The 22,781-nt window shown below is 57.1% G+C and overlaps 2 protein-coding genes across 6 annotated transcripts in view; one reads left to right on the top strand and one right to left on the bottom strand.

The window, feature by feature from the left end:
• Positions 1–6,763, bottom strand: part of FBH1 (F-box DNA helicase 1) — a 26,184-nt gene extending 19,421 nt beyond the window's left edge. The window contains exons 1-6 of one of the 3 annotated variants that reach the window (XM_040545700.1): positions 6,701–6,763; positions 4,519–4,683; positions 2,583–3,124; positions 1,117–1,247; positions 601–736; positions 166–356 (exon numbers count right to left, since the gene is read on the bottom strand). In XM_040545700.1, the coding sequence (XP_040401634.1) occupies positions 166–356; positions 601–736; positions 1,117–1,247; positions 2,583–3,124; positions 4,519–4,683; position 6,701 (1,166 nt within the window). In that variant the 5' untranslated portion in view covers positions 6,702–6,763. Of the gene's footprint in view, positions 1–165; positions 357–600; positions 737–1,116; positions 1,248–2,582; positions 3,125–4,518; positions 4,684–4,868; positions 6,082–6,700 lie in introns of those variants that run through there. The other 2 variants (XM_040545717.1, XM_040545707.1) reach the window with 2 other exon arrangements.
• A 35-nt stretch (positions 6,764–6,798) lies between these two features.
• On the top strand, positions 6,799–21,379 carry ANKRD16 (ankyrin repeat domain 16). 3 transcript variants are annotated; one of them, XM_040545748.1, is made up of 9 exons: positions 6,799–6,863; positions 8,245–8,568; positions 10,736–10,956; positions 13,842–13,884; positions 14,916–15,024; positions 15,983–16,144; positions 18,690–18,768; positions 20,324–20,521; positions 20,762–21,033. In XM_040545748.1, the coding sequence occupies exons 2-8, from the start codon at positions 8,255–8,257 to the stop codon at positions 20,482–20,484; spliced, it is 1,089 nt and encodes a 362-aa protein (XP_040401682.1). In that variant the 5' UTR covers positions 6,799–6,863; positions 8,245–8,254; the 3' UTR covers positions 20,485–20,521; positions 20,762–21,033. The 3 variants fall into 3 exon arrangements, with proteins under 3 accessions (XP_040401682.1, XP_040401665.1, XP_040401672.1); XM_040545731.1 differs by lacking the exons at positions 6,799–6,863; positions 13,842–13,884 and adding an exon at positions 6,974–7,191 and having other exon boundaries at positions 20,762–20,781; positions 20,816–21,379; XM_040545738.1 differs by lacking the exons at positions 6,799–6,863; positions 13,842–13,884 and adding an exon at positions 6,974–7,176 and having other exon boundaries at positions 20,762–20,781; positions 20,816–21,379.
• Positions 21,380–22,781: the final 1,402 nt, after the last annotated feature.

Genomic DNA, 22,781 nt, shown 5'->3' on the forward strand with positions numbered 1-22,781 from the left:
TGGTTGTACACAATGTTCCCAAGAAACTGGATGCATGAAGGAACTGGAGAGCCCGAACCAACAGGAACAGAATATATGCTCACTAGCATATATTCACTGCGAATATCACATATTGCCATGCCTTGAAAGGGGCAGTCGGGCAGGAAGCATCTCTCCACTCCTCACCTGTTAGTGATGGCAATGCTCTTCTCTCTCATCGCATACAGCAGCGTGGCTATGCAGTAAAGGGTCTCGGTCACGTCCACGACGGACAGGGCAGAGGAGGGTCTCTGCAGACATGCTATCAGCTTTTGGATATCGCGGACGCCGTCGGAGAAAAGCACCATAGCTGTGATTACGGCCCACACGTTCTCAGGCTGGTGCAGGGAACAACAAGGAAGACTGAGCAAGAAGCTTTGAACCTTTAGAAACAGGTAAACCCTGCTTCAAACTCAAAAAAAAAAAAAAAAACCACTTATGCCATGATGAATAGTTAAATTCTCTTCAGTCACCCTGAACAGCACAGAGTAAAACTCCAGAGGGAAAACTAGATGTGAGAGGGGAGATACAACCTCAAAGCACCAGCAGCTGTTGGGGATGAAGGAGAGGAATAAAACCTACCCCCGTCCTGCTCTGTAAGTGGGGCAGCGTGTTGGCGATGCAGACCTCAGCCTTGGAGAAGAGGTGATGACTCCTCAGGAGTGGGAGAACCACGCCGGGATCTACCTTCCTGTTGGTGGGAATGGCAGAGACGTACCTGCACAGAACGGGAGCAGCAGCGTGTGTAAATAAGCATTATCAAGTGAGCTTACAGGAAAATGCCCTCTCCAAAGCAAAACAACGCTATTTTTTTTTATTTGGGGATTCGCCTGTCGGGTGCTGGCATCCAAGCTCGTTACCTGAGCTCTCAGCAAAGAAGAGGAAGAAGGCGGTGCTTTTTGCCTAATTCTATACCACCCCTGGTGATTTCTGTTGCTAAAATAATTCCTCCTTCCTCATATTTCTGTAGATCCCCTACCCGTTTAGAAGACAAACCCACTTCTCTTCTGGCAATTCACAGGATAAAACGGGACGAGACCCAAAGCAAAGAGGCCTGAGGATCTACAGCTACAAAGTCAAGCGCTGAAGTGGACTTACCTGATCAGCCCCAAGACAGCCCCTTCATGCTGCTTTGTTATGGCAAAATCCTGCAAGATCTGTTCCACTGTGCACAGGGCCACGTCCTCCTTCATCAGGTACCGGTGGTACAGCTTCTTCCAAGGAATGAACTGGAACGTGAAACATAAATCACCACCTTTCACCCCAGAGCACTGGAAAACAGGCTTCTTCTGGCGATAAGCTACTCAACGTGACGTCCAAAGAGGACCCCAATTTCAAAAAGTCCCTGTAGCTCGATGGAAACAGGCACCTAGCATGAGATGGGGAAGGAAAGAGAGAAGAGCTTGCTCCTCATAGACTGTCAACATGTCTAAAAAAGGCTGGTTTTTCTAGAATTATGGGAACAGGGTGACATCAGTTTGGTTTCAAATGTCCAGTTCTTATAGGAATGAGGATATTTCCCGCACCGTTGCGCAGATCTGCTCTGAGAAGGGTTTCAGTGCTCAAAATCCATGTGCCCATGAAGCCCTACACCCTGCTGCTTGGACTTCTTCAGTAAAAACTGCCAGGGCGATGCCTTTTAGGCTGTTACAAAACAAAGAGCAGCCTTGGGAGAGGACTTGAGCACAGGGAGCATTCAGTGCACGCATTTTCCAAGCATCTTGCTGGCCGGTCAGGCTCAAAGCTTGCGTGCTGTGCTGGGAAAGCAACGAGTGCAGGACACCTCCTGTTTGACATCTTACCTTGCGCACTCAAATTTATCAGAAGAACTTGGCACCCTACAAAAACGTGGGCTGTGGTTAGTCCCCCACCACTCTGAATGAGGCTGGGACAACCTTTTTGTACAAGCTGGGGGTTTACAGAGTGAACGGTGAGCAAGTCGAGTGGTGCCAACTGCCTCTGAGCCACCTTTAAGTGAAGCACAGAGATCCTTGCTGCCCCCAAAACAACGGCCAGAGGGCTTGTGACTGTTTGTACCACGATGGCGTTGACTGCAGATGAACCAAGCTCTGTAAAAACAGAGTTAAAGGCCATTCCTGTAAAACTATTTAACTACAACTGACCCCGCACACACAGACACACACACAGGCTGGGGACAGTGATGTACACTGGCTGTGAAAGGACACAGTCCACTCTGATAACCAAAATTTCCTGCATGATCCCTGTCAGGAAAACAAACAAAAAAAACTGCACAGAAAAGGGTGAAAGGGGATTTGGGGGAGTTTTACAGGATGTTCTTTCCACGTAAGGGAAGAACGCATCACAGGAAGTTACCCCAGTATTGAGGCTGTCATCTGAGGAGGTATTCACTGCAGTCCTGAAGGCCAAAAAAAATCAGAAAAATGAATAAGAAAGGATGGAAAGGATGTGGGCATTAGGGAATTAAGGTGACAAAGAGAGACAGACACAGCAGGGATGCACCTACAGCAACCTGTGAAGCCACAACACTGAGAAAAAACAGAGCAGCAGAGAAGGACAGGCCCAAATCAATCAGCAGGGCTTACCAGCGGATCGCTGACTACATCCCTCCAGCAGTGACACACCAGGCTCACGCTCTGAAACAGGTCAGTCACTGGCAGGAAAGCGAAGACGTTCCTCAGGACTTCAGCTGGGAGATCTGCGATGCTTCCCTGAGGCACCTCCCAGCTGCGAGTCCCCAGGAGCCCGTAGTGTGCATCAGGGATCGGTTCCACTTCGACATCATCGAGTTCGTGCTTGGTTTGGGCACGTTTGGGACGAACCACTGGCTTCTGCTCAGGCTCGCCCCACAAATCGTGGTCTCTCTTGGGTCTGCCTGCAGCTGCAGAGGACCGAGGCCGTTTTCTGGAGCTTTTCCTGGGAGCGGGTACAAAGTCCTCGTCCTCCAGAAAGGAGGATGAACCACCACTGGCCTCCAGCAAAGCGGAGACGCTGCTGAAAGACTCATCAGCTTCGATGAAAACAGGGTCCAGCAGCTCTTCCTTCACTCTTACGTTCTTTTCCCCACGTACTTGCTGTGTCTGGGAGATCTTGAAGTAATCCGTGATGCTTTTCTGCTGCCCTTGGGCTACGGAAAGAGGAGGAAAAGCATCAGGGAAGCATCAGAAACAGCACAAAGCACGTTGCTCCTAACTGAACTACGGAGGAAACCAGAGGCTGTGGAAGGCATTCGTTATTTCTCAGCTCACAGACAGATGAATTTATCACAGGTGAACTCTCCAGCTTCCCTGGCGGCCTATGGAAGTTAACAGAACAAGATTCACTTTTCTCACAGTCCACATAACCTGGTGCTGGGAGGAACGGATAAAAAAAAAAAAGGATTAAAAAAATGGATAAAAGTGGAAGGTTGGCGAGGAGGATGGGGTCAGGACGGAAGGCTGGCGAGGAGCACTGCAAATATTCTCAAGAGACCTTGCAGCTACGAATGTGTAAAGCCTGGGGAGTAGTAATGTAGAAAATCCTGTAAATTATGCCTGCTGCTGTTCTCTGTGTGCCTGGCAAGCAGCACGCCCGTGTGCAGGTAGCAGAGGGGTCTTGTAGGTTCAGAGGTGCCCTATCGGACGCGCTTGAGCTCCTGGGCACAGAGATGACCAAAGAAGCACAGCGAGGCTCCCAGCATGGTGGAAACAGCTGTGCCTGAACCCCTGGGATATGGATTTGATGGGTGGACAAGGGTGGATTTGAGGGACCTGGACGGGCTGGAGAAGTGGGCCCAGGGGAACCGAATGAGGTTCAACAAGGCCAAGTGCAAGGTGCTGCACCTGGGCTGGGGCAATCCCGGACGTGAGCACAGACTGGGAGAAGAACTCACTGAAAGCAGCCCTGCAGAGAAGGATTTGGGGGTTCTGGGGTTTGGCTGCTGCTCTGCACCATGAGAAGATCACAGCACCAAGCCCGTATCGGGCTGCTTCTATCCCAGGATAAGATACTGAGGCTTTTAAGAGATAAACAGCCATTTCTGGCCAGATACTTCCTGGCGGCAAGGCCAGAAAGCGCTGGAGACCAAAAAGGAAACCAAAACTCGGGAAGGGAATGCTCTCAGCAGCTTCTCCCTTCTTTCGCTGCCAGCCAGGCAGCCCACGTCGCCCGCTGACTAAACTTATCAGCACCAGGAGCGTTCCTTCCGTCCTCCTCCTGGTCTGCAACATAGCCCGATGCTTAGCTAAGAGGAAATTTGGGAAAAAAAAAGAAATCACAAGCAGCTACTGCTGATTTTAACGCATATCGTTTCGGAATGCTGATGAAGAAATGAATTAAAGAGGCCTCATTTGCAAAGTGCTGCTTAAAAAAAAAAGCTGTCCTAGTGATTTCTGAGTCCCATTTGAACTCACCTTGCGTGGCATCACCCTCCAACAGCAAGAGTCCGACGACGGATGGCCCAAAACCCTTGTTTGCTACCACCTTATTGAAGTTTTCCTCCCCCAAATCCCTCAGGCTTCAGAGGGCTTGCAAACAACGTACCTTTGCGATGCCTCCTTCCCTGCTGGCTGGGCTGGAGGCCCCTGCTGAGGTCCCGGCTGCTGTGCTTTTGACTCAAGGGCTGCGTCAGGGAGGACAAACCTTCGGCGCTCCGCGCGAGAGCTCTGCAGTCGCCAGCCATAAAGTGTATCTTTTTGAATCGCTTCACTGCTTTGCCAGCAGGCAACAAGGAAAAAGAAAACGGTTAGCAAAGGGGAATACACAGAGCACCCCTTCAACAGACGCACAAGTTTCTTTTCAGAAGTTTTGCAGGGCGGTCCCGGCGTTTCAGCCAGGGGTTTCTCCAAGCAGAGCAGAGCTTCTGAAGTCTGAGTCGCCCGAGGCCCCTGCACCTGCGACCTCCTGGCTCCATCCCGCAGCGCCTGAGAAGTTTTGGCAGGAGCTGATGGGCTAAAACCAGAATCCACGGGCGTTTGGTGGCTGAAGAAGCAAACGCAGGCGGCTGCGGAAACAGCAGGATGCCGAGGGACCCTACGGAGGCCTCGCGCGCATCCCCCGAGGGAGGCAGCAAGCATTTGTTGAAATCTTCAAGGGCTCCTCTCTTCTTTAGGAGGGCAGGCAGGAGCAGGACTACGAACAATGCAGCTCCCGATGATGGAAAAGGCACGAAGGGAAACCGAAAGCACCGCAGAGGACGGGCTTCCTCTTGATACGAGGGTTCCCAACAAAGAGGCGCTCGCTGCCTTCACTTTGGCTTTATTACTGCGCTGTACGGCAGGGGATAAGCTCCTGCGGAACAGTTCTGGCAGCCGTGAGGGCAGTCGATAGCAGGAGCCAAGGGTCAGCAGGTTTCGTGGGGGGGGGGGGTTTCTCCTTTTCGCCCACGTCAGCCCTGCGGGGCCGGCGCTGAGCTCCCCACAGGCCGCGCTCCCCACAAGGGGAAGAAAACGAAAGGCGAGGAAGGCCTCGAGGGAGGTGAATATTCAGAAGCGGTGCTCGTCACTTGAAATTTTAAATTTTAAATGGCGCGGAGCGCGGCAGGACCCCGATTCTCTTATGGATACCAGAGTATCGGAGCCAGGGAGCTTGGACTCCACACGGTCTCATGAAAGATGGGGCGCAGGAATGGGGGCAAAGCCTCTGCTCCCCAAGCCTTGGACATCAAAACCCCGATGTGCCAGGATCACGGCGTGAGGTTCGATCCCAGAAGCCCGGGGCTAGAAGATGAGATCCCTCGGGGGTTCAAATTCTCTGGGTTTTTCCCCTTTTCCCCACATTTTTCTGTTGGCACCACAGCCAAGACAAACAGCAAAGGGCTCCCTGCCCTTGTCCTTCCACAAGGCCCCGTCATGGCCGGCCCGGCTCTGGGGGGTGCCCCCCGTGCCTCAGGGCAGCCCCCTCCTCATCCCACAGCCGAGGGACCCCCTGAGCCCCCCCGAGGACCCCCCCAATAGCTAAGGGACCCGCTGCAAAGGAGCCCCCCACTGTGAAGCCCCCTCCTCCCCTTACCAAGGACCCTACTGCCACAGACCCTATTGATAAAGGGTCCCCTATTGCTAAGGCCCACCCTTAGCCCTAAGGACCCCCCCCCCCATCCTCAAGGCCCCCCCAATCCCCAAGCTTCCCACCAATCCCCAAGGGTCCCCTCAGTCTCCAAGGGCCCCCCCAAACCCCTAGCCCCCCCCAAATCCCCAAAGGCCCCCCTCATCCCCCAAGGGTCCCCCTATCTCCAAGGATCCCCCCCGCAATCCCTAATTCCCCCCCATCCCCAATTCCCCCCCATCCCCAAGGTCCCCCCAATCCCCCCCCAAATCCTCAAAGCCCCCCAAATCCCCAAGCCCCCCCCAATTCCCAAGGACCCCCCCCATCCCCAATCCCCCCCCATCCCCAAGGGACCCCCAACCCCCAAAGTCCCCCCATTCCCCCCCCCAAATCCCCAAAGCCCCCCAAATCCCCAAGCCCCCCCCCACTTCCCAACCCCCCCCCCCATTCCCAAGGCCCCCCCCATCCCCAAGGGACCCCACCCCAACCCCCAAAGCCCCCCCCCCCCAAACCAGGGACCCCCCCCCGTTGGCATGGCAACCCCAGCTCTGCTCCCCCCCCCCAAGCCCCTTCCCCGGGCGAGGCCCCCCCCGCCCCGCTCCCCCGTTGCTAGGTGCCCCCCGTTGCCATGGCAACACCTCCGTTGCTAGGGAAGGGTCCCCCCTCCCCTCCCCAAACTCACTCGCTCCGCTCCCCGCGCGCTCCCGGCGGTCAGGCCCCGCCCTCCTCCCCGCCGACCAATCAGAGGGCGCGCCCCGTCGAGGCGCTGCCCAATAGCGAGGCGCTTCCGGGTTTCGGCCGAGCGAGAGGAAGGGTTGGGAGGGCCGAGAGGAAGCGCGCCCGGAGTTAGTTTGTGGGGCTGGGGGTGAGGGGTGACGTCACGGCACCTCAGGAGAGTGCGGGGGGGGGGGGGGAGGCTCCAAGGGCCGGGGGCGGCCCTGGGGAAAATAAGGGTGGGGGGGGTCCCCAAAAAGCCCCCAAATTTGGGGTTTTGGGGTTTTTTATCTGAGAAAAAAGGAAGTTTCTAGCATTTATGACGTCAGGGGAACCCCCCCATCCCCCTCACCCTGAGGAAAAATTAAACGTTCCTGGTGTTTTTCTGAGGAAAAAGGGAAATTTGGTGGCTTTTCTTTTTTTGAGGGAAAAGGAAATTTCAAGGTGTGTTTTTCTGAGGTAAAAGGACTTTTAACTTTTAGATTTCTAACTTTTATTCTTTCTTGAGGAAAAGGAAATCTCAAGGTATTTTTTTTTCTGAAGGAATAGCATTTTTATTCTTTTTCCTGAGGGAAAAGGAAGTTTCAAGGTATTTTTTCTGAGTAAAAAGGATTTTTAACTTTTAGAGTTTTAACTTTTATTTTTCCTTGAGGAAAAGGAAATTTCCAGGTATGTTTTTCTGAGGAAAAAAGGTTTTTAACTTTTATTTGTTCTTGAGGAAAAGGAAACTTCAAGGTATTTTTTTCTGGGGAAAAAAAGGATTTTTAACTTTTAGATTTTTAACTTTTATTTTTTTCTTGAGGAAAAGGAAATGTCGAGGTATTTTTTTTCTGAAGGAATAGTGTATTTTTATTTTTTTTCCTGAGGGAAAAGGAAATTTCAAGGTATTTTTTCTGAGGGAAAAGGATTTTTAACTTTTAGATTTTTAACTTTTATTTTTTCTTGAGGAAAAGGAAATTTCAAGTTTTTTTTTTTTTTCTGGAGGAATAGGATTCTTTATTTTTATTTTTCCTGAGGAAAAAGGGAACTTGAAAGTATCTTTTCCTGAGGAAAAGGGATTATTATCTTTATTTTTCCTGAGGGAAAGGGAACTTTCTGGGTTGATCTTTCTGAGGGGAAAGGAAATCCTGCTTTTCTTAATTTTCTCTTCTCCTGAAGGAAAAGGAAAGTTCCGGTGTTCCTGCCAGAAGGGCCGGGTTCTGGTTTGGGTTGGTTTTGTCCTCTTTTTCCCTGAGGAAGAAGGAAGCTGCTGAGGGGATAATAACGCTTCTGGTTTCCCTGAGGAAAACACCTCGGAAACTCTGAGCGTCCCCGAGGAAAAATGAAATCCCCGCGTCCTCCGAAAGCCCCAAATTCCGCTTTTTCGGGCCAGGCAGAGGGAGGAAACCTCAGCTCCCCCTCGGCGGCCATTTCCCTGGGCAAAACGCCTCAGCGAGGGGCTGGCTCGGGGCGGGGGGGGCTCTCCGCCAGCACCTCCCATCCCTAACCCTGCCTTTCCCCTGCTTCTTCCAGGTCCCCAGCCATGGCAGAAGAGCCTCGTCTCTTCAAGCTGGCCCGTCGGGGGCAGCTGGAGGAGCTGAAGGACGCTCTGCGGCGCGGGGACGCCGGCGGGCAGCGCTGCGGGCGCTCGGGGGACACGCTGCTGCACCTCGCCGCCCGGCACGGCCACCGCCGCCTCCTCGCCTGGCTGCTGGAGGAGCTGGCGCTGGACGTGGAGGTGGCCAACGGCGACTACAAGAGGCCCCTCCACGAAGCCGCCTCCATGGGCCACGGGGAGTGCGTCTCCTACCTCCTGGCCAGGGGAGCCAGCGTGGATCCCTTGAAAAGGGCGGACTGGTAGGTGGCGGGCGCTGGGCTTCGTCTGGAGCCGTGTCTGAACCATTTTGGTTCGTCCAGCAAAGGCGGTGAAGGGTCTAGAGGGCAAGATGCACGAGGAGCAGCTCAGTTTGCTCAGTTTAGAGGAGACTGAGGGGAGACCTCAGCTGGGCAACGCTCTCCGACATTGGTTTGATTTTTTGGGTGGTCCTCCGTGGAGCCAGGAGCTGGACTCGATGACCCACGTGGGTCCCATCCAGCTCAGGATATTCCATGCTTCCAGGGGTGCAAATCTTGTAATTTAATTCCAGCCCTCTCGCTGTTTCCCCCACGCTTATCGCTGAGGTTGTAAATTACTGCTTCCTTAGCAGATCTAATTCAGATAGATGCACACAAAAGCTTTTATTCTTCCCTCCTCTCCCATTCGATGGGAATCAGTGATGCTGATTCACTTTTTCTATGTCCCTTTCCTCTGGAATTGTAATAACAACCACAAAGACTCCTTTTTTTGAAGTTGTTTTATTTCCATTTCTTCATCTTGGGTCAGATTTGCTACTGATAAAACAATGGCCTCATGACCCGAGGAACAGCTCGTTCCTTCAGGGCTTTTTCCTGCCTGCCTTGTGAGTAACACACCGTCAAAACGATGAGCACTGGGAATAAAAAACCAAGGTCTGTTCCGCAGGCGTGCGATGGGCCTGGCTAATAAAAATCGCCACGTACCTGTCAGGTTCCCTTCCTGGGGAAGGAACTTTCTGCCCGGCACCTCGCAAAAGAAAGCGAACGCCTTCCTGAAGCTGAAGCAGCACGAACACAAAGGCGGGGTCCCCGAGCTCGCGAATTAGAGGCTGTGCCGGCGTCGAGCTGACATCAGGGGGAGCAGAGGAAGGCAGAGATTTCACGAAACGCGCGCAGACGTTCGTGCAAGCCTGGCTTCCCGCGAGAGGCCTGCAGCTCTACCCCTGCCGCCCCGAGCAGACGTGTGTCTGATCTCTTAAAAAATCTCCCCCGCTGGAGATTTCACCTCTTCCCTCGGCACTTACCTGGCCTTAAAATTGGGGCATTTATCCTGACGTCGAAGCCAAACCTCTGTCACAGCTTTTTAGGCCCACGAGCTCTTTGTTCAGCGGGAGGAGTTGCTGTGCTGTTTTTTCGGAATGAGGACTTTATTTATTTTTTTAATCATGCTTCATTTCGTCTCTCGGCCGTTGTACGGGGGTTAGTGAAGGCGGGATGGAGCATCTCCGTGCTGGAGAGCTCTTCGCTGTTTCTGGGGCAGCTCGAGCTTTCTGCCCGATCTGCGCGCACGCCCAGAGGATTAGGTGAAATTCGTAAATAATTAAAATGGAGCGTGCAGCTCACAGCTGTGGCGGTTAAACCTTTATCGCTCCTAACACCCTGTTGGTTAGATAACGTGGCAGTTACGGAAAACGTCTTGGTGCTAGTGAGGCCAGTGGAATTAGTCACTGAAGTAGAGTCAAACGCGGGAGATGCGGGTTCAGCACCTCGAGTAACCCACGCCTTGCCTTTAGAGCAAACCCTCAGCTCGCGCCCGCCTCCGTGGTCCCCTGGAGGAGCTGGGGTGGTTGTTAACGTGCAGCGCGTGGGTTACAGGTGTGAAAACACCGTCCCCGCTGGATGTGGGGTCGGAGGCAGGGTAAGACGCGCTGTCGGCCACGTTTATTTGGCAGGGGGACCTGCTGACCTGGTCTTCCAGGCTTCCCACGCGCGATCTGAGATCGTGGGATGGAGAAGATGCTCTGCCGGGGAGCTTGTGGAAGTCTTCTTAAATACCAAAGGCCGCTCCCTGAAATATAAAACAGGACAAAGCTCTGAAAAGCTTCCCTTTCAAACCAGCTGCTCTGGCTCCGGCCGGGCTCAACAGAAACCCCCCCCCGCCCCCCAAAATCCAGGCGATCCGTTTGCGCAGATCCCGCGTTACCTGCGTGAAAGAGCAGCGCCGTAAAATCTCGCGGTCTGTACGCAGCACGCGGCGATCCCGGAAACGTCTGAATGCAGCTGAGACAATAAAGCGCCCGGCTCCTGCTTGGGGAAGGTCCTTGCCTTCAGCCAGCGAAGTCTCCTACCTCCGAGGGCTTTTGGCACGTCGTTTTTCCCCCTGGGTAGCTCCCCAGAGGCCAGTTAGGACCCCCCCCCGCCCATTTTAATCACCTCGCCTTTCGTTTAGGACTCCCCTAATGATGGCTTGCACCAGGCAGAACCTGGAGGTGATCAAAGACCTCGTGGAGCACGGAGCCAACCCGCTGCTGAAGAACAAGGACGGCTGGAATTGCTTTCACCTCGCCAGCCGGGAGGGCCACGGGCAGGTCCTGCGGTACCTGCTGGCAGCGTCCCCGAGCAGCTGGGACACGGAGAGCACGACCAGGAGAACGCCTCTGCACACGGCGGGTAAGGGGTGCTGCGAGGGGGGAGAGAGTGGGCTGGAGAACGGAGGGCTGCTCCGCTTTCCATCCCTGCTTAGCGCGGGGAAGCAGGGTGAGCCGGTCTCGATACAAAAGCGCGGAGAAACGGTGAAATTATCAACGTTAAACGGAGGTGAGCTTAGTGGCGGGCTCTGGGTGCTCACCTCTCTGGGCTTCTGTTGGCTAACAGCGCCCTGCTACATCCGTGCGGGGTTTCACCTCGGGACGGACGCTCATTTTAGCTGCTCTGAGACAAATAAACAGCAGGAATAGTTAGGCTGGATGGTTCTTAATGGTGCGGCAGAGCTCGTGGGGTTCCAGGCTCGTGAGATTTGTGAGGTTCGTGAGGCTCGCGGGTCCTCCATTCCCATTCCGCTGACTTTTGCCCGTGCCCAAAGCACTTTTTTTTGTGGTGAATAACAGCTCTGGTACCTTGGGAGGGCTGGATTCAGGCCAGGAGCGTTTCCTGGTCACCCGCTGTCACTGAACCTCTCTGTGACAGACCCGAGCTCCCGCAGCTCAGGACGTCCGCAGCGCGCTCCGCCTCGCCGGCGTACAAAGCCGTGAATCGTTCCTGGAAATCCTGCCAGGTTCCGAGCACACCTTGGCGTTTTTAAAAGCCCTGAAACCGGCAGAAAACGTTATCTGGAGGCGTGGCGGCGGGGAGAAGGCCACGGTTACCCGAACCCAGGGGCGCTTTGCATTTGGTTTGTGGCTTTCTGACTCGTTCGTTCCGTCGTGATCTGAGATCCGAGCGCGGGGCAGCGCTGCTCGAAGCCGCGGCTGCCTAAATTCATCTCCCAGGGACTGTAACGGGGACCGACTCTCCGGAAAGACCCCAGGTAGGGCGAGGAGCCCCCTGTTGTGCTGTAATTAATCCGCTGGCTACGTCGCCCTTCGGCTGTCGTTCCCGTTCCGTCTCCAGCCGCCCGCCCGCTGCTCTGTGCTCATCGTCGGCGGCCGGCGACAGTCCCAGCCCTCGGGCACCGGCTGCGCCTTAGTCCTCGGGCTCGACCCGGGCGTGAAAAACGGCTGGGTTGTCGTCTGATGTTTTGAGCGGGGCGCTAAAGAGCGGCTTGGCTGAGGGAGGAGTAGGAAATCCTCGCTTATCTGTGCGTTCTCCTCTCCCTGCTCCATCCCAAGTCCTCTGTCTCCGTGCCCGCAGCAGCAGGCCGGGCGCGCGGCCCCTCTCCGCCCTATTTCTTGGGCCGTGGATTCGGGGCTGGGGTCAGGAGCAGGCTGAGGACCCTCCTGGGGAACACCTGGGGCTTCGGGTCCTTCCTGCCTCGCGGCACTTGGGCCGTGGGGGTGCAGGGGGCGGCGGTGTGATGCCACCTGGAGGTATCTCCACCCCTCCGCTTGACTTTCCCCACCGCAAAGCCATCGCTGCAGGGTTTGGGTCGCTTATCCAGTGGTGTTTAGCCCCTGGACCAGACTTTAGCGGAGCAGCGGGAAGGGCTGGAGCTCCTCAGCCCTTTGCCCCCTGCTTAATTTGCCCCCTGCTTAATGACAAAGGCCGGAGGCGACGCTGGAGCTGCCGGGGGAAATCGTGGCAGCCCCTCCGTGAATTTCCATCCCCGGGTGTGGAGAGGAGCGTGTTAACCCGTGAGCAGTCCAGCTGGCTTCCTGGCACGCTTATCCCTGCCTAGAAGCTGGGTAATTTTCTCCCCGTGCGATTTTTCCCTCTGGTCGATTCCTCGGGCTTTGCCGCTTCGTGTATCCGTAGCCTGAGGCAAGAGAGCAGGGGAGACGTGATGAGAGGAAGCCGAGTGCCGCTGGGTCCGAGCGCTGCGGCTTTCTCGCCTCTCTGTTGCTGTTGAAGGATGCATTTGTGTCGCTTGGGGGGCTCTCTGTCTTTTTTTTCCAGGCAGCTTGGGTGTTTTAAAGCCCCCGTTTCAGAAATCCTTCTCACCGTGCGGCTCTGCCGGTGCTCCCGTCAGCTCAGGTGAACGGGGGTGGTAAACGGGAAGGGAGCAGGAAACCACAGCCGCGATCAGGGAGGACGGGAACCCTCGCCGGGCTCCCGAGGAGCATCTCTTGTGCTGCCACATCTGAAGGTTACCGCTGTGAACACGCGTTTGCCGGGGGCCCTTCTTCTGTTGCGTGGAGCAAACCTCCTGACGTTGCAGCCCTGAGCTTGGCTGGATGGTTTTTTGGTTGTTTTTGTTTTTTTTTCCCTGCGATTTATTTCATTTGTTTTGCAAAATGACCTGCGGGGGAAAAAAAAAAAAAAAAAAGCCCCGTTAAAGCTGTCCATTCATTGCTGTAATATGATGGGGTTTTGGTTTTTGGTTTTTTTTTTTTTAAAAAAGAGGGATGTTTCAGCGCGTGATGTTCAGATCCTCCCCCGCTGTTGTTGTTTTTCCTCCGAGCCGCGCTCTCGGCGAGGATGCTTCGTTAGGATGATGAGATGGGAGCGACGGGGAGTCTGAGTGGCTGGGGGGTGGGGGGGGCAATGCCATCGGGCTATTCAGCAGCTCCCGGCTCTGCGTTCTCTCTGCTTCTCCCGGATTTCGCTTCAGGGATTAACGAACCCCTAGCAAGAAACGGTCTTTGTGTCAGCTCAATCACACGTCCGCTCACGCGTGCAGCCCGCAGGTAGAGGCAGACAGCGCTTTCACGCGTGCCTTTTCCCTGCTTTACCTCCTGTTTTCCTATCAGAGCAGGGGTAAGGAAGGCTTGAGACCTGGAGGCAACGCTTTAATGACAAACGGAAAGCAGAAGCTTTACACGTGAAGCCTCGCGGACCTCCTTCCCGCGTCGCGAAGGCTCGGAAACCCGATCGTGTTCCCCCGTAGGCGGCCGGTGGCGTGAGAACGCAAATTACCGGCGGTTCCTCTCTCTCTCTCTCTCTCTCTCTCTCTCTTGCAGCGATGCACGGCCGCTGGGACGCGGTGGAGCTGCTCCTGGAGCGGTAAGCGGGCTTCCTCCGGCGCCGGCTGCGGGCTCTGCCTCTCCTCTCTCCCCCCGCCTCGCTTCCAGCGCCAGCCACCCGGACGCAAAGGGCGTTTCTGCCCTCGGAGGCCAGCTGCGCCGCCGCTCCCCGTCCCGCCCCGAGGCCGTCTCCGTTTCCTCCTGGGTTTTTCACGGCCGCTGCCGGGCCTTTCCCCGCTCCCCGGCGGGGCTCAGACCTCGCGGTGCCGTAAAGCCCCGCTTATATAACTCGGCTCTTCCTCCGTGCCGATTCAGTCCCGTTGCCTCCAACGCGTCCGAGGCCCTGCGTTAAGGGAAGAGCTTCCTGGCGGCTCGCTCTGGGCGCGCGGCTCCTCCAGGCTTTTATTTCCAGGCTGTGGCTCCTGGGAGACCGCTGTGAAGTGGCTCTAAATGAGCCCGTGCCCCAGTCATCCGGAGCCTGGTGCTTTCCTAACCCAATTTGCCTGCTGCCAGAGCTGGAGCAGCTTTCCCCGAGCGTCGCAGCCGCAGCACTCGTTAGCCTACTCATCCTCTTCTCGGTAATTCATGTTTGTGCTTGGCCCGGCAGTAACGTAGCCCTGCGATTCAAGCCAGGCTTTCCATTTCGATTCACTCCTCTCTCATTTCAGCGGAGCTTTAAACCTCAGTGAGACCTGCGGGCTTTGATTTAGGTTTTTTTTTTGTTTTCGTACGTGGCGCTGCTTTATGAGGAGCAGGTTTTCCCCTCTGTGCGCACCTTGCTCCTCCCAGAACCGTCTGTTCAGGGGGCAGGGGAAATGTAAACGATTCTGCGGAGCCCGAGCAAGCTGCACCAGCTGAGTACCAGGTCTCTGACCCCCAAATCCCCAGCAGGCCCGTGCCCTGAGGCAGGTTTATAAATAAAATAAACCCAGGCAGGTTTATGCGTGGCCTTTGGGGCAGGCTTTTCGTCTTTTTCTGGTGCTCCGCTGCCCCGCCAATGCAAAGCACCTGGGACAGGAAGGGTTTTAGAACCACCGCCGACTCTGTCCTCGCTTTTGCCTTCCCTCCCAGGTGCCGGTACAAACCGGACAGCAGGGACAACTGTGGAGTCACTCCCTTCATGGACGCTCTCCAGAACGGGCACGTCGACATTGCCCGGCTGCTCCTGGAAAAACACCGGGTAGGTGCCAGAAACCTCGCCTCCCTCCCCCAGGAGGAGCTGAAGCTGCCCAGGACGGGCAAGCCGCCCGTAACCAAATCCTAACAAAGCCGTTCAGGCAAGTTCCCTGCGGGTGAGTGAGGTTTGGCCAGGCAAGGACCGGTCCTGCTGCCCTTATCTGGGCACCCTGCGACAGGATATGTCCCCTGGCTGGGGAAGAAGGATGGAGATTCAGAGGCAGGAGGGGACAGGGCTTGCCCGGCACGGCACGGAGCGGGCCGGGAGCACGATTCCCAGGAGAAGGAAACGTGGAACCACACTTTTCAAGGCCGTAAACTGGTGGACTTGGCTGTCCGCGAGCCCCACACATCTACACAGAGCGGCAGAGACATCCTGATGCCCGGGTCGTGTTTGAGTGTGTAAATACTCCCTAATTTCAGGGGATGTTCTGGCCCTCGTCTTTGCTCATATGGTCCTTACAGTACAAAGCATTTGCTCACGTTTTTAGTCTCACGCTTTAGACAATGAAGATGGAATAGACGATTTAATTTCCTCGTTCTGGAGCCCTGGCTTACGGCCACGAAGCCGGCACTGGAAACACTAATGGCAGTATGAAATGGCAGTGAAACTTTCTAGGTTTTATAAAACCTTGAGTCCAGCCGAGAGGCTGGAAGATATCCTTTAAGATGAGCCCACCGGATATCACTTCCGTTACCCATCTTGGGTTTGTGTCTTTGTGGTCGCATCCAGAAGAGGTTTCATGAGGTCCTCCACCCTCCTCCCTCCCTCTACCTGTGTCCAAATTCTTCTCCACCGCCACGGAGGTTGGAGGTGGGTTGTTCCTTGCTGCTTTAAAGAACCGAAACCCGACGTATGTGCTTTAAACTGAAGAGAGTCACCAGACGTGAGGCTGGTGACTGGCCCTGAAGGTTTGCCCAGGCTGTTCATCGCTTCCCCCTCCTTCTCCCCTCTCTTTCAGGCTTGCCCCACAGCCGTGGATGCGCTGGGCGCTCAGGCGCTGCACCGGGCGGCCGTCACGGCACAGGACGGAGCCATTCGGTTCCTGGTGGCCGAGCTGGGTGTCGGGGTCGACGAGAGAGCGACGGCCCTGCGGCTCACAGCGCTGCACTACGCAGCCAAGGTTGGTCCTGTCCTCGTGCTTCCTCTGCGCGGTCTCTGCCGCTGGGTGCACTACCTAAACCAGGCTGGTCTAGGTGTTTCCACTGATGGAGGATTCACGTTCCTGCCTCGTCCTCTGTCACTGGCCGCTCCTGGCCAGTCCCGTGCCCTGTTCGATGGTTTTTAGACCCTCAGTAAGCGTGGCCAGCTGTCTCCACAGATGCCTGAGTTGTTTTGTTCGCCACAAATCCTGCTGGTGACCGTGCTGAGGGCCAGTAAACCGTCCCGCCTGGCACGTGGCCGAGCGGCGCTGCAGGGGAGCAGAGGCGGGTGGCAGCAGGGCACGGTTCCCTTTGCCGCTCACCCAGCTGGCCGTGCCGGGGCTCGACCCGCATCCCTGGTGAGAGTTACTCTTCCAATCTGTCCTCTTCGGACCAAAACGTGGTGCTTGGAAGGAGTCTGCCCTGCTCGTTGGTGGGAGCTGTGGGTGTGAACAGCTCACGAGAGGGGAGAGCTCTTCACCAGCGTCTTCCCACTCGCCTGGCGGAGTAGGGGCGGGTGAAACGCTGCTCAGATTTTTCTCCTCTTTCTGTCCCGCTGATTCGGGTCCTGGTGGCTCGGAAGCTGGACTATCAGCAGCTTGTTGCACAGAAAAAGGCAAAGCCTTTTGCCAAAAAAAAAAAAAAAGAAAAGAAAAAGCAAAGAGCTGAGAGCCAGCACCTGTTTGTCCCCGGAGGTCAGATTCTGGCCTGCCCGTGGCCAGACGTGAGAAAGGAGGTGCGGAGATGTGGAGGGAGCTCCCGGCGCTTATCGGTGTCCTTCGCACTGGAGCTGTTTTGAATTCCAGGCCGAGCTGTTTGAGTTTTCGCCTCCTCTTGTCTCACGCCTCTGCAGGGAGCTTGGCCTGGTGGGCCGCGGGTCCCGCGATGCTCCCAGGGCGCGCGGAGGGGATCCCAAAATCCTCCCTGCTGACCAGGAATCCCCCTGGGTCCCCGCTGCGTGCTCGCTGCCCGAGGTGAGGGCAGGTCCCTGCTCCAGAGGAAACCCCCCTGCTCAGCCCCTGGCACGTTAAACCTCACCAGCCTGAACGTGCAGCGCTCAGGGCTTTGCAGTGGGGACGAAGCAGCATCCCCGTGCCTCGTTCCTACAAAAGCATCAGTGATGCCGTGGCGTTTGCTGGCTCCCGCAAAGGCGGCCTTTCTCCCAGCTTCCCCTCCTCGTGCTCCGAGCGGCCACGTTGAAAGCCCTTCTGGTTGCCAAGGGCACGTTTAACGGCAAGGCTTTGGGGGACGGTAACGTGCCTTGGAGAAGCTCCCAGCTCCGTCTCGGCGAGCGGCTGCTCGGGGAGGGATTCGAGGGGTTTCCGCTCCCTTCCCGAGGCTCGGTGTCACTTCATATTTACGGCGTCGTTTGTTTGGCTGGCGGGGTTTCTTTTTTTTTTTTTCTTTTTCTTTTTTCCCCTTATTACTTTGCATTTATAAATACCTGAAAATCAAATGACGTTTGCTGCCAGGGCTGCGGCAGCTGGAGCAGCTCCTGGCTCGCCGGCGTCGCCGCTGAGAGGGGGTGCGCATGGGAGCCTCGAGCAGGGGGCAACGCGATGCTACGATAACGGGGGACAGAGCGGGTGGGGGGGCTAAAAGTAAGGGCTTTCCGTTCTCGTGCCACGTGACAAAGGCTAACTCATTGCATCGAAGAAGGAATCACAAAATGAGGCGTGCTATTTAGGGGCAGGGGAGGATTTATTTAAGGAGACGCTGGAGGGGCGTGGGGGCTGCGTTGCATTTCTCCCCTGCAGCTTGTAAATTTGGCGACCGGCAGAGGAAAGAGGGGACGCCGTGCGTCCCACGAGTGTGCAGGCGTGGCGTTCCGCATCTCCTCACGAGGCGTCACAAACGCCCCGGGCTAAGCCTTTAGGAAAGGCGAGTGCCCCGAGGGTTACCGTGAGCCAGCTGCACGACAGGGCACGGCAGCAGCGGATCCCGCTCTCTGAGCCGAAACACGCCCCGAGAAGAGCAGCTCGTGCTCTCCGCAGTGCTTGGAGCAGACTCGTGGCGGGGGGCAACGCGCAGCTTTACGCTGACGTTCCGTCCTTTCCTCTCTCGATTATTAGAGGTAAGTCAGGGCTCCGTGGCCAGCTGAAGTTAAAAGCAGTTTAATTGCCTTACTCCACGGGAGGAGAGGAAGAGGTGGGATCGGTTGACAAATTAGGGCGCTAATTTGCTGTTAAGGAACATCTTCAGGTCTTGTCACCCAGCTGTAAGCCGGGGTAATTTGTGCGTTAACTCCTCTGTAGCCACTGGCGAAGGGAAAACCTTTCGGGGCACCCAATCCTCCTCCCAGACCTGGGCTTAAATGCAACCACCAGAGACAGCCCTGCGCCGTAGCGGGCTTTTAAGCGCTGCTGGTCTTAATTGACTGCTTTTAATTCTAAAATTGCGTTAGAAGTTTGCTCCTGGGATGCCTCTTGCTGTCTTCTTAGCCTCTGGGTCAAAACTGCTGGCGGGGGCACGCGCGGCGTGCGGCTGGTCGCGCGGGACGAGTAACCCCCGTGCTCACCCCTGCAGGAAGGACACACGCGCACCATCCAGACGCTGCTGTCCCTCGGTGCCGACATCCACGCGAAGGACGGGAAAGGCCGCTCTGGTGAGTTACCTGTTCGCACCCCGCACCGCAGCGCGAGCGTGCGCGCTTTAGGGACGGGAGCCCAGCCTCCAGAGCTGCCCGCGCCGCGTCCGCTCAGCGGAGCGTGCGAGGGGGTGCCAGATGCGTGTGTGCAAATGGCTCTCGGGGCAGCCTGACACGTGAAGCCCGTTTGTTTTCTTTTTTTTTTTTTTTCCCTTTTTTTTTTTTTTTTTCAACTTTCATTTGCAGGCTCTCGTTCTGCTGGGCTTTCTGACGTCTTAACGGTGTGTTCGAGCCTGCGCTGGGGCCTTCCCCTTTGCGGGAAGAACCGACACGCTAATCTGGGCTTCTCTCTACCCAGCTGCTTATTTTGCATGAAGCTTTGAGGCGCTCAGTATCGCTGCTGCCCCCGCCTCTCCATCAAATGCGGCCGAAACGAGGCAGTTCGGGACTGTCAGGGTGGGCAGACGGACATCACTGCCCAAACTCCTAACCCTTATCAAACTGCCTGGGAAGGGCTTACGAGCAAACGGTAACGGAGAGCTCGAAGGTAAATACGGTTGCTATAGCGATGCAGCGAGCTGGCATTCCCGTTGCGAGAGCGTGAGGTATCTCTTGCATCAGCATCTGTCTCAAAAAAAAAAAAAAAAAGAGTGTATGTACGTGGTTTCGGCCATTGCCAAAATTGGCAACTTCCCCAGCCTTCGGGTTTGCTTAATAACGCGCTCCAGTGGTGAGCGGGAGCAGCCTCGCATCTCTCCCTCCACCCCCTCAGAGCAAATTCGAGCTCTGCTGGACTCCCTCCACCCCCTCGGCTGTAAATCGGGGCTTTGCAGCAGGACCTAACGACCCCCAGCATCACGTCCTTGCCCCTGCGCAGGATTAGGCCCGGAGAACGAGGCCAGAGCCGGGCCGGGTCAGCGCGCCGGCTGGCGGAGGGATCTGAGCCGGGCTCTTTCAGCCTCCTCCTGTGGGGTGGACGCTCTTTGCTGCACGGAAACCTTTCAGATTTACTGCCTGGCCCCGGACCATAAAGGCCCCCGCTCACGCCCAGGGGCTTTTTCAAGCCGCTCTCTTGCACGTCGCTACGAAATCGGAGCAGTAAGGAGCCCCCGGCCGGCGCGGGCCCTCCCGCTCTGCCCGCTCCGTCGCACAGCCTCCCTCTCCTGGCGCGGGCGCCCTTTTCCCATGACTCCGAACGAACTCAGTGCTCCCAATCTGTTTGCAAACCTGTTTCGCTTCGGCTCTGCCGCGTTAACGCTGCCTGACGGGCTGGTAACCTGAAAGAGGGAGGTGGGGGGTGATAGATTTTTATTTTTATTTTTTTTATGGCGTGGAAAAAGCGGGGTCCCCGCGTGTGTGGGGTTAGCCACCCCGCTGGGACAGCCGTGGCAGCTGAGCTTGGCTGGGTTCTGCAACGCGCGAAGTCATTTCTCTCCCTCAGCGCGTTCCTTCTGGTTTGTTCCCCTTCACTGGGGATCCACCGCTCGCATCTCAAGCGGGCCCAGGCTGAACCTGGCGGGCTCTCGGTTCCTTTTCCGACATCCCTGTTCCCTCCCGCCCCCCAACCCCGCAGCCCTGCACGCGGCGTGCGCTGGGCAGCACGCGGCTGCCGCCCGGATCCTGCTCGGCGCCGGGCTGCGGGACGCCCCGGATAGCGCAGGCGCCCTGGCACGGCAGCTCGCGAGGAAGCCGGAGGTCGTCCAGGTTTTCCGAGAACGGGATGTCAGCGCGTGAGGCCGCCCGGGAGAGAAAGCCGCTTCGTTTCGGCGCGGTACGTTAGCTGTCGCGTAATGACCGCCCCGGCTGAGCCCCGCGGAAGGCGACGGCGGGATTTTTGGCCGAGGGCTGAGCGGGGGAAACCGGTCCTGGCACCTGGGAAGCGCGCGCTGGGGAGAAAAACGCGCGGCAAGTAGAGCTGCCTCAAGGAGAGAAGGGCTGCGGTGGGCGTGGGCTGTAGGCACTGAGCCCGGCTGTGTAAATTCTGTGCGCTTCTTTCCCTTCCACATTTCAGGGCTGGACCGCGCCTCTCCTTCTGCAGCACCCAGCGCGTCCAAACAGCCGAGGCCGTGGCTCCTCGGAGTAAAACCGTGGAAGGGAGGTGCCCCACGGATGATCTCTGGGGGCCTTGCAGGGCTCGAACTGTGCGACCCTGCGCAGCTCGTGGTGGGATGCGTCAGCGCAGAGGACGTCCTGAAGGAGAAGACGACACCTGGGTCGTTTGTACAGCCCTAAGGGACCCGTTTCTCCGCGAACCCTGTTACGCTGCTGTAAGTGATCCGAGAGAAAACGAGGGATTTGTGATCGCAGACCTCCTCCTCGCGTGGCGCTTCTCGCCGCCGCCGAAGCGACCTTTCTCTTCGAAGCGCGGAGGGAAAGGGCTTCAGATTTAACGTAGCCGCTGAGTCTCGGTCTGGAACGCGCACACAAAGCGAGGAGCTGCTGTAGCTGTTCGGCTCGCTTGTGTCTCTCGGGAATTATAAGCCGGGTTTCGCGCTGAAACGTAACTCCCCCCCGCGTCCGTGCGTGACGGCAAGGTGCAACGAACGCTCGGATCCGCAGCTCTGCGGCCCGCAGGGGGTAAAACGGCTCTTAAAAAAAACAAACAAACCAACAAACAAAAAAAAATAAACCAAGGCGGCCTCTAAGCCAGCTCGGTTTCGCTCTGCCCCGCGCTGCGGCCTTTGCGTCGCGCTTCGACACCCAGCCCGCGTTTCCCAGGTGGGTTTAGGATGATGCCGAGCTCCGCTCAAGCGAGGGAATTCCCACCCCGTGGTACCTCGGGAGCAGAATTTGCCTTGGCGACCTCGAGCTGGAGCGCCACCGGCGCTGTGCTCCTCCCGGACCTCCACGGGGGCACAACCTGGGGGGGGGGACTTCCGCGAGCGCCCCCGCCCCTGTGCAACCCCGGCTGAGAAAAATCACCTTTGGAGGGGAGAAAAAATTATTCGGGGATGGGAGAGGGGGGAGAAGCAGAGCTCGGTGACGGCCCAGGGCCTTTTAGGGCCTTTCCCCGTGAAACGAAGGAGGTGCTTCGCTGCCTTGAAGGCAAAGCAGGTTCCGGAAGGCTCCGGCACGACGGAAGCTGCGGGGCCAGAAGGACCTTGTCCCTCCTCCCTGTCACGCCGCTCACGGGGCGCTTTCCGACAGCCGGATTTGTCCCAAATGCTCTACATTAAGATTCTTTTTATTTTTTTTTCCTCGCCTGGCCGGGGAGGAACGGGGGCGAGACGCGGAGCTCGGCCTTACCCGGCCTGGGGGTGTTCCTGCTCCCGTCTTTCCCTCCCACACACACACACCCCCCGATCCCAGGGGCACCAAACCCCATAAAAACCCCGACCTCCCGTTAAGGGGACGCTGCCCGGAGCCGGCGCAGGGGCGAGGAGGAGAGAAAAAAAAAAAAAAAAAAAAAAAAAAAAAAAAAAACTCAAAATGCCTTAAAAATGCCCAAACTTCCCCCAAAACGCGCTGCTCCTCGGGCCGGGGGCTTACAGCTGCTGCAGGGCACGGCTGTGCCCCGGGGGGGGGGGGGGGGGCAGAAGGGGCTCAGCGGGGGGGAAGCTGTGAGGGTGCCGGGCGTGCAAGGCCCCTTGCACGCGGGCTGCTGGCTGTGCACACCCCTTGCGCGGGGCTCGCCGGCCGTGCACGCGCCTTGCGCGGGGGCGTGCCCGTTGCGTGGCCATGCAACCGCCCTTGCACGGCCGGGCGGGTACCCGCTGCCCCGCCCGCCTCCTGTGCGCGCCCGCACGCCCTTTGCACGCGCACAGACGCGTTGCGCGGGCACGAGCCCCTTGCACGCGCACGAGCCCCTTGCACGCGGACGTGCCCCTTGCACGCGCGGCCCCCGGCACGGCCGCGCGCACGTGGCGCTGATGCACGCGCGGCCGGCCGCCGTGCCCGTCACCGCGCCCCTTGCACGCGCGCCTTGCACGCGCGCCGTGCCCCTTGCACGCCCGTCACGTGACCCCCTCCCCTTCCTCCTCGGGAGCGGAGGGGGGGAAAGCTCCGCGCATGCGCGCGACCACCCGGCGGCA

This window comes from Cygnus olor, chromosome 1, assembly GCF_009769625.2.
Source record: "Cygnus olor isolate bCygOlo1 chromosome 1, bCygOlo1.pri.v2, whole genome shotgun sequence".
Classification (NCBI taxonomy): Eukaryota; Metazoa; Chordata; class Aves; order Anseriformes; family Anatidae; genus Cygnus; species Cygnus olor.

Excerpts from the sequence above, each read along its gene's own strand:
- ANKRD16 (XM_040545731.1), top strand. The coding sequence starts at position 7,052 with ATGACGTCAGGGGAACCCCCCCATCCCCCTCACCCTGAGGAAAAATTA. Across the intron at positions 15,025-15,982 it reads TGCTCCTGGAAAAACACCGG|GCTTGCCCCACAGCCGTGGA; the intron begins GTAGGTGCCAGA and ends CCTCTCTTTCAG. Across the intron at positions 20,522-20,761 it reads AGCCGCTTCGTTTCGGCGCG|GGCTGGACCGCGCCTCTCCT; the intron begins GTACGTTAGCTG and ends TCCACATTTCAG.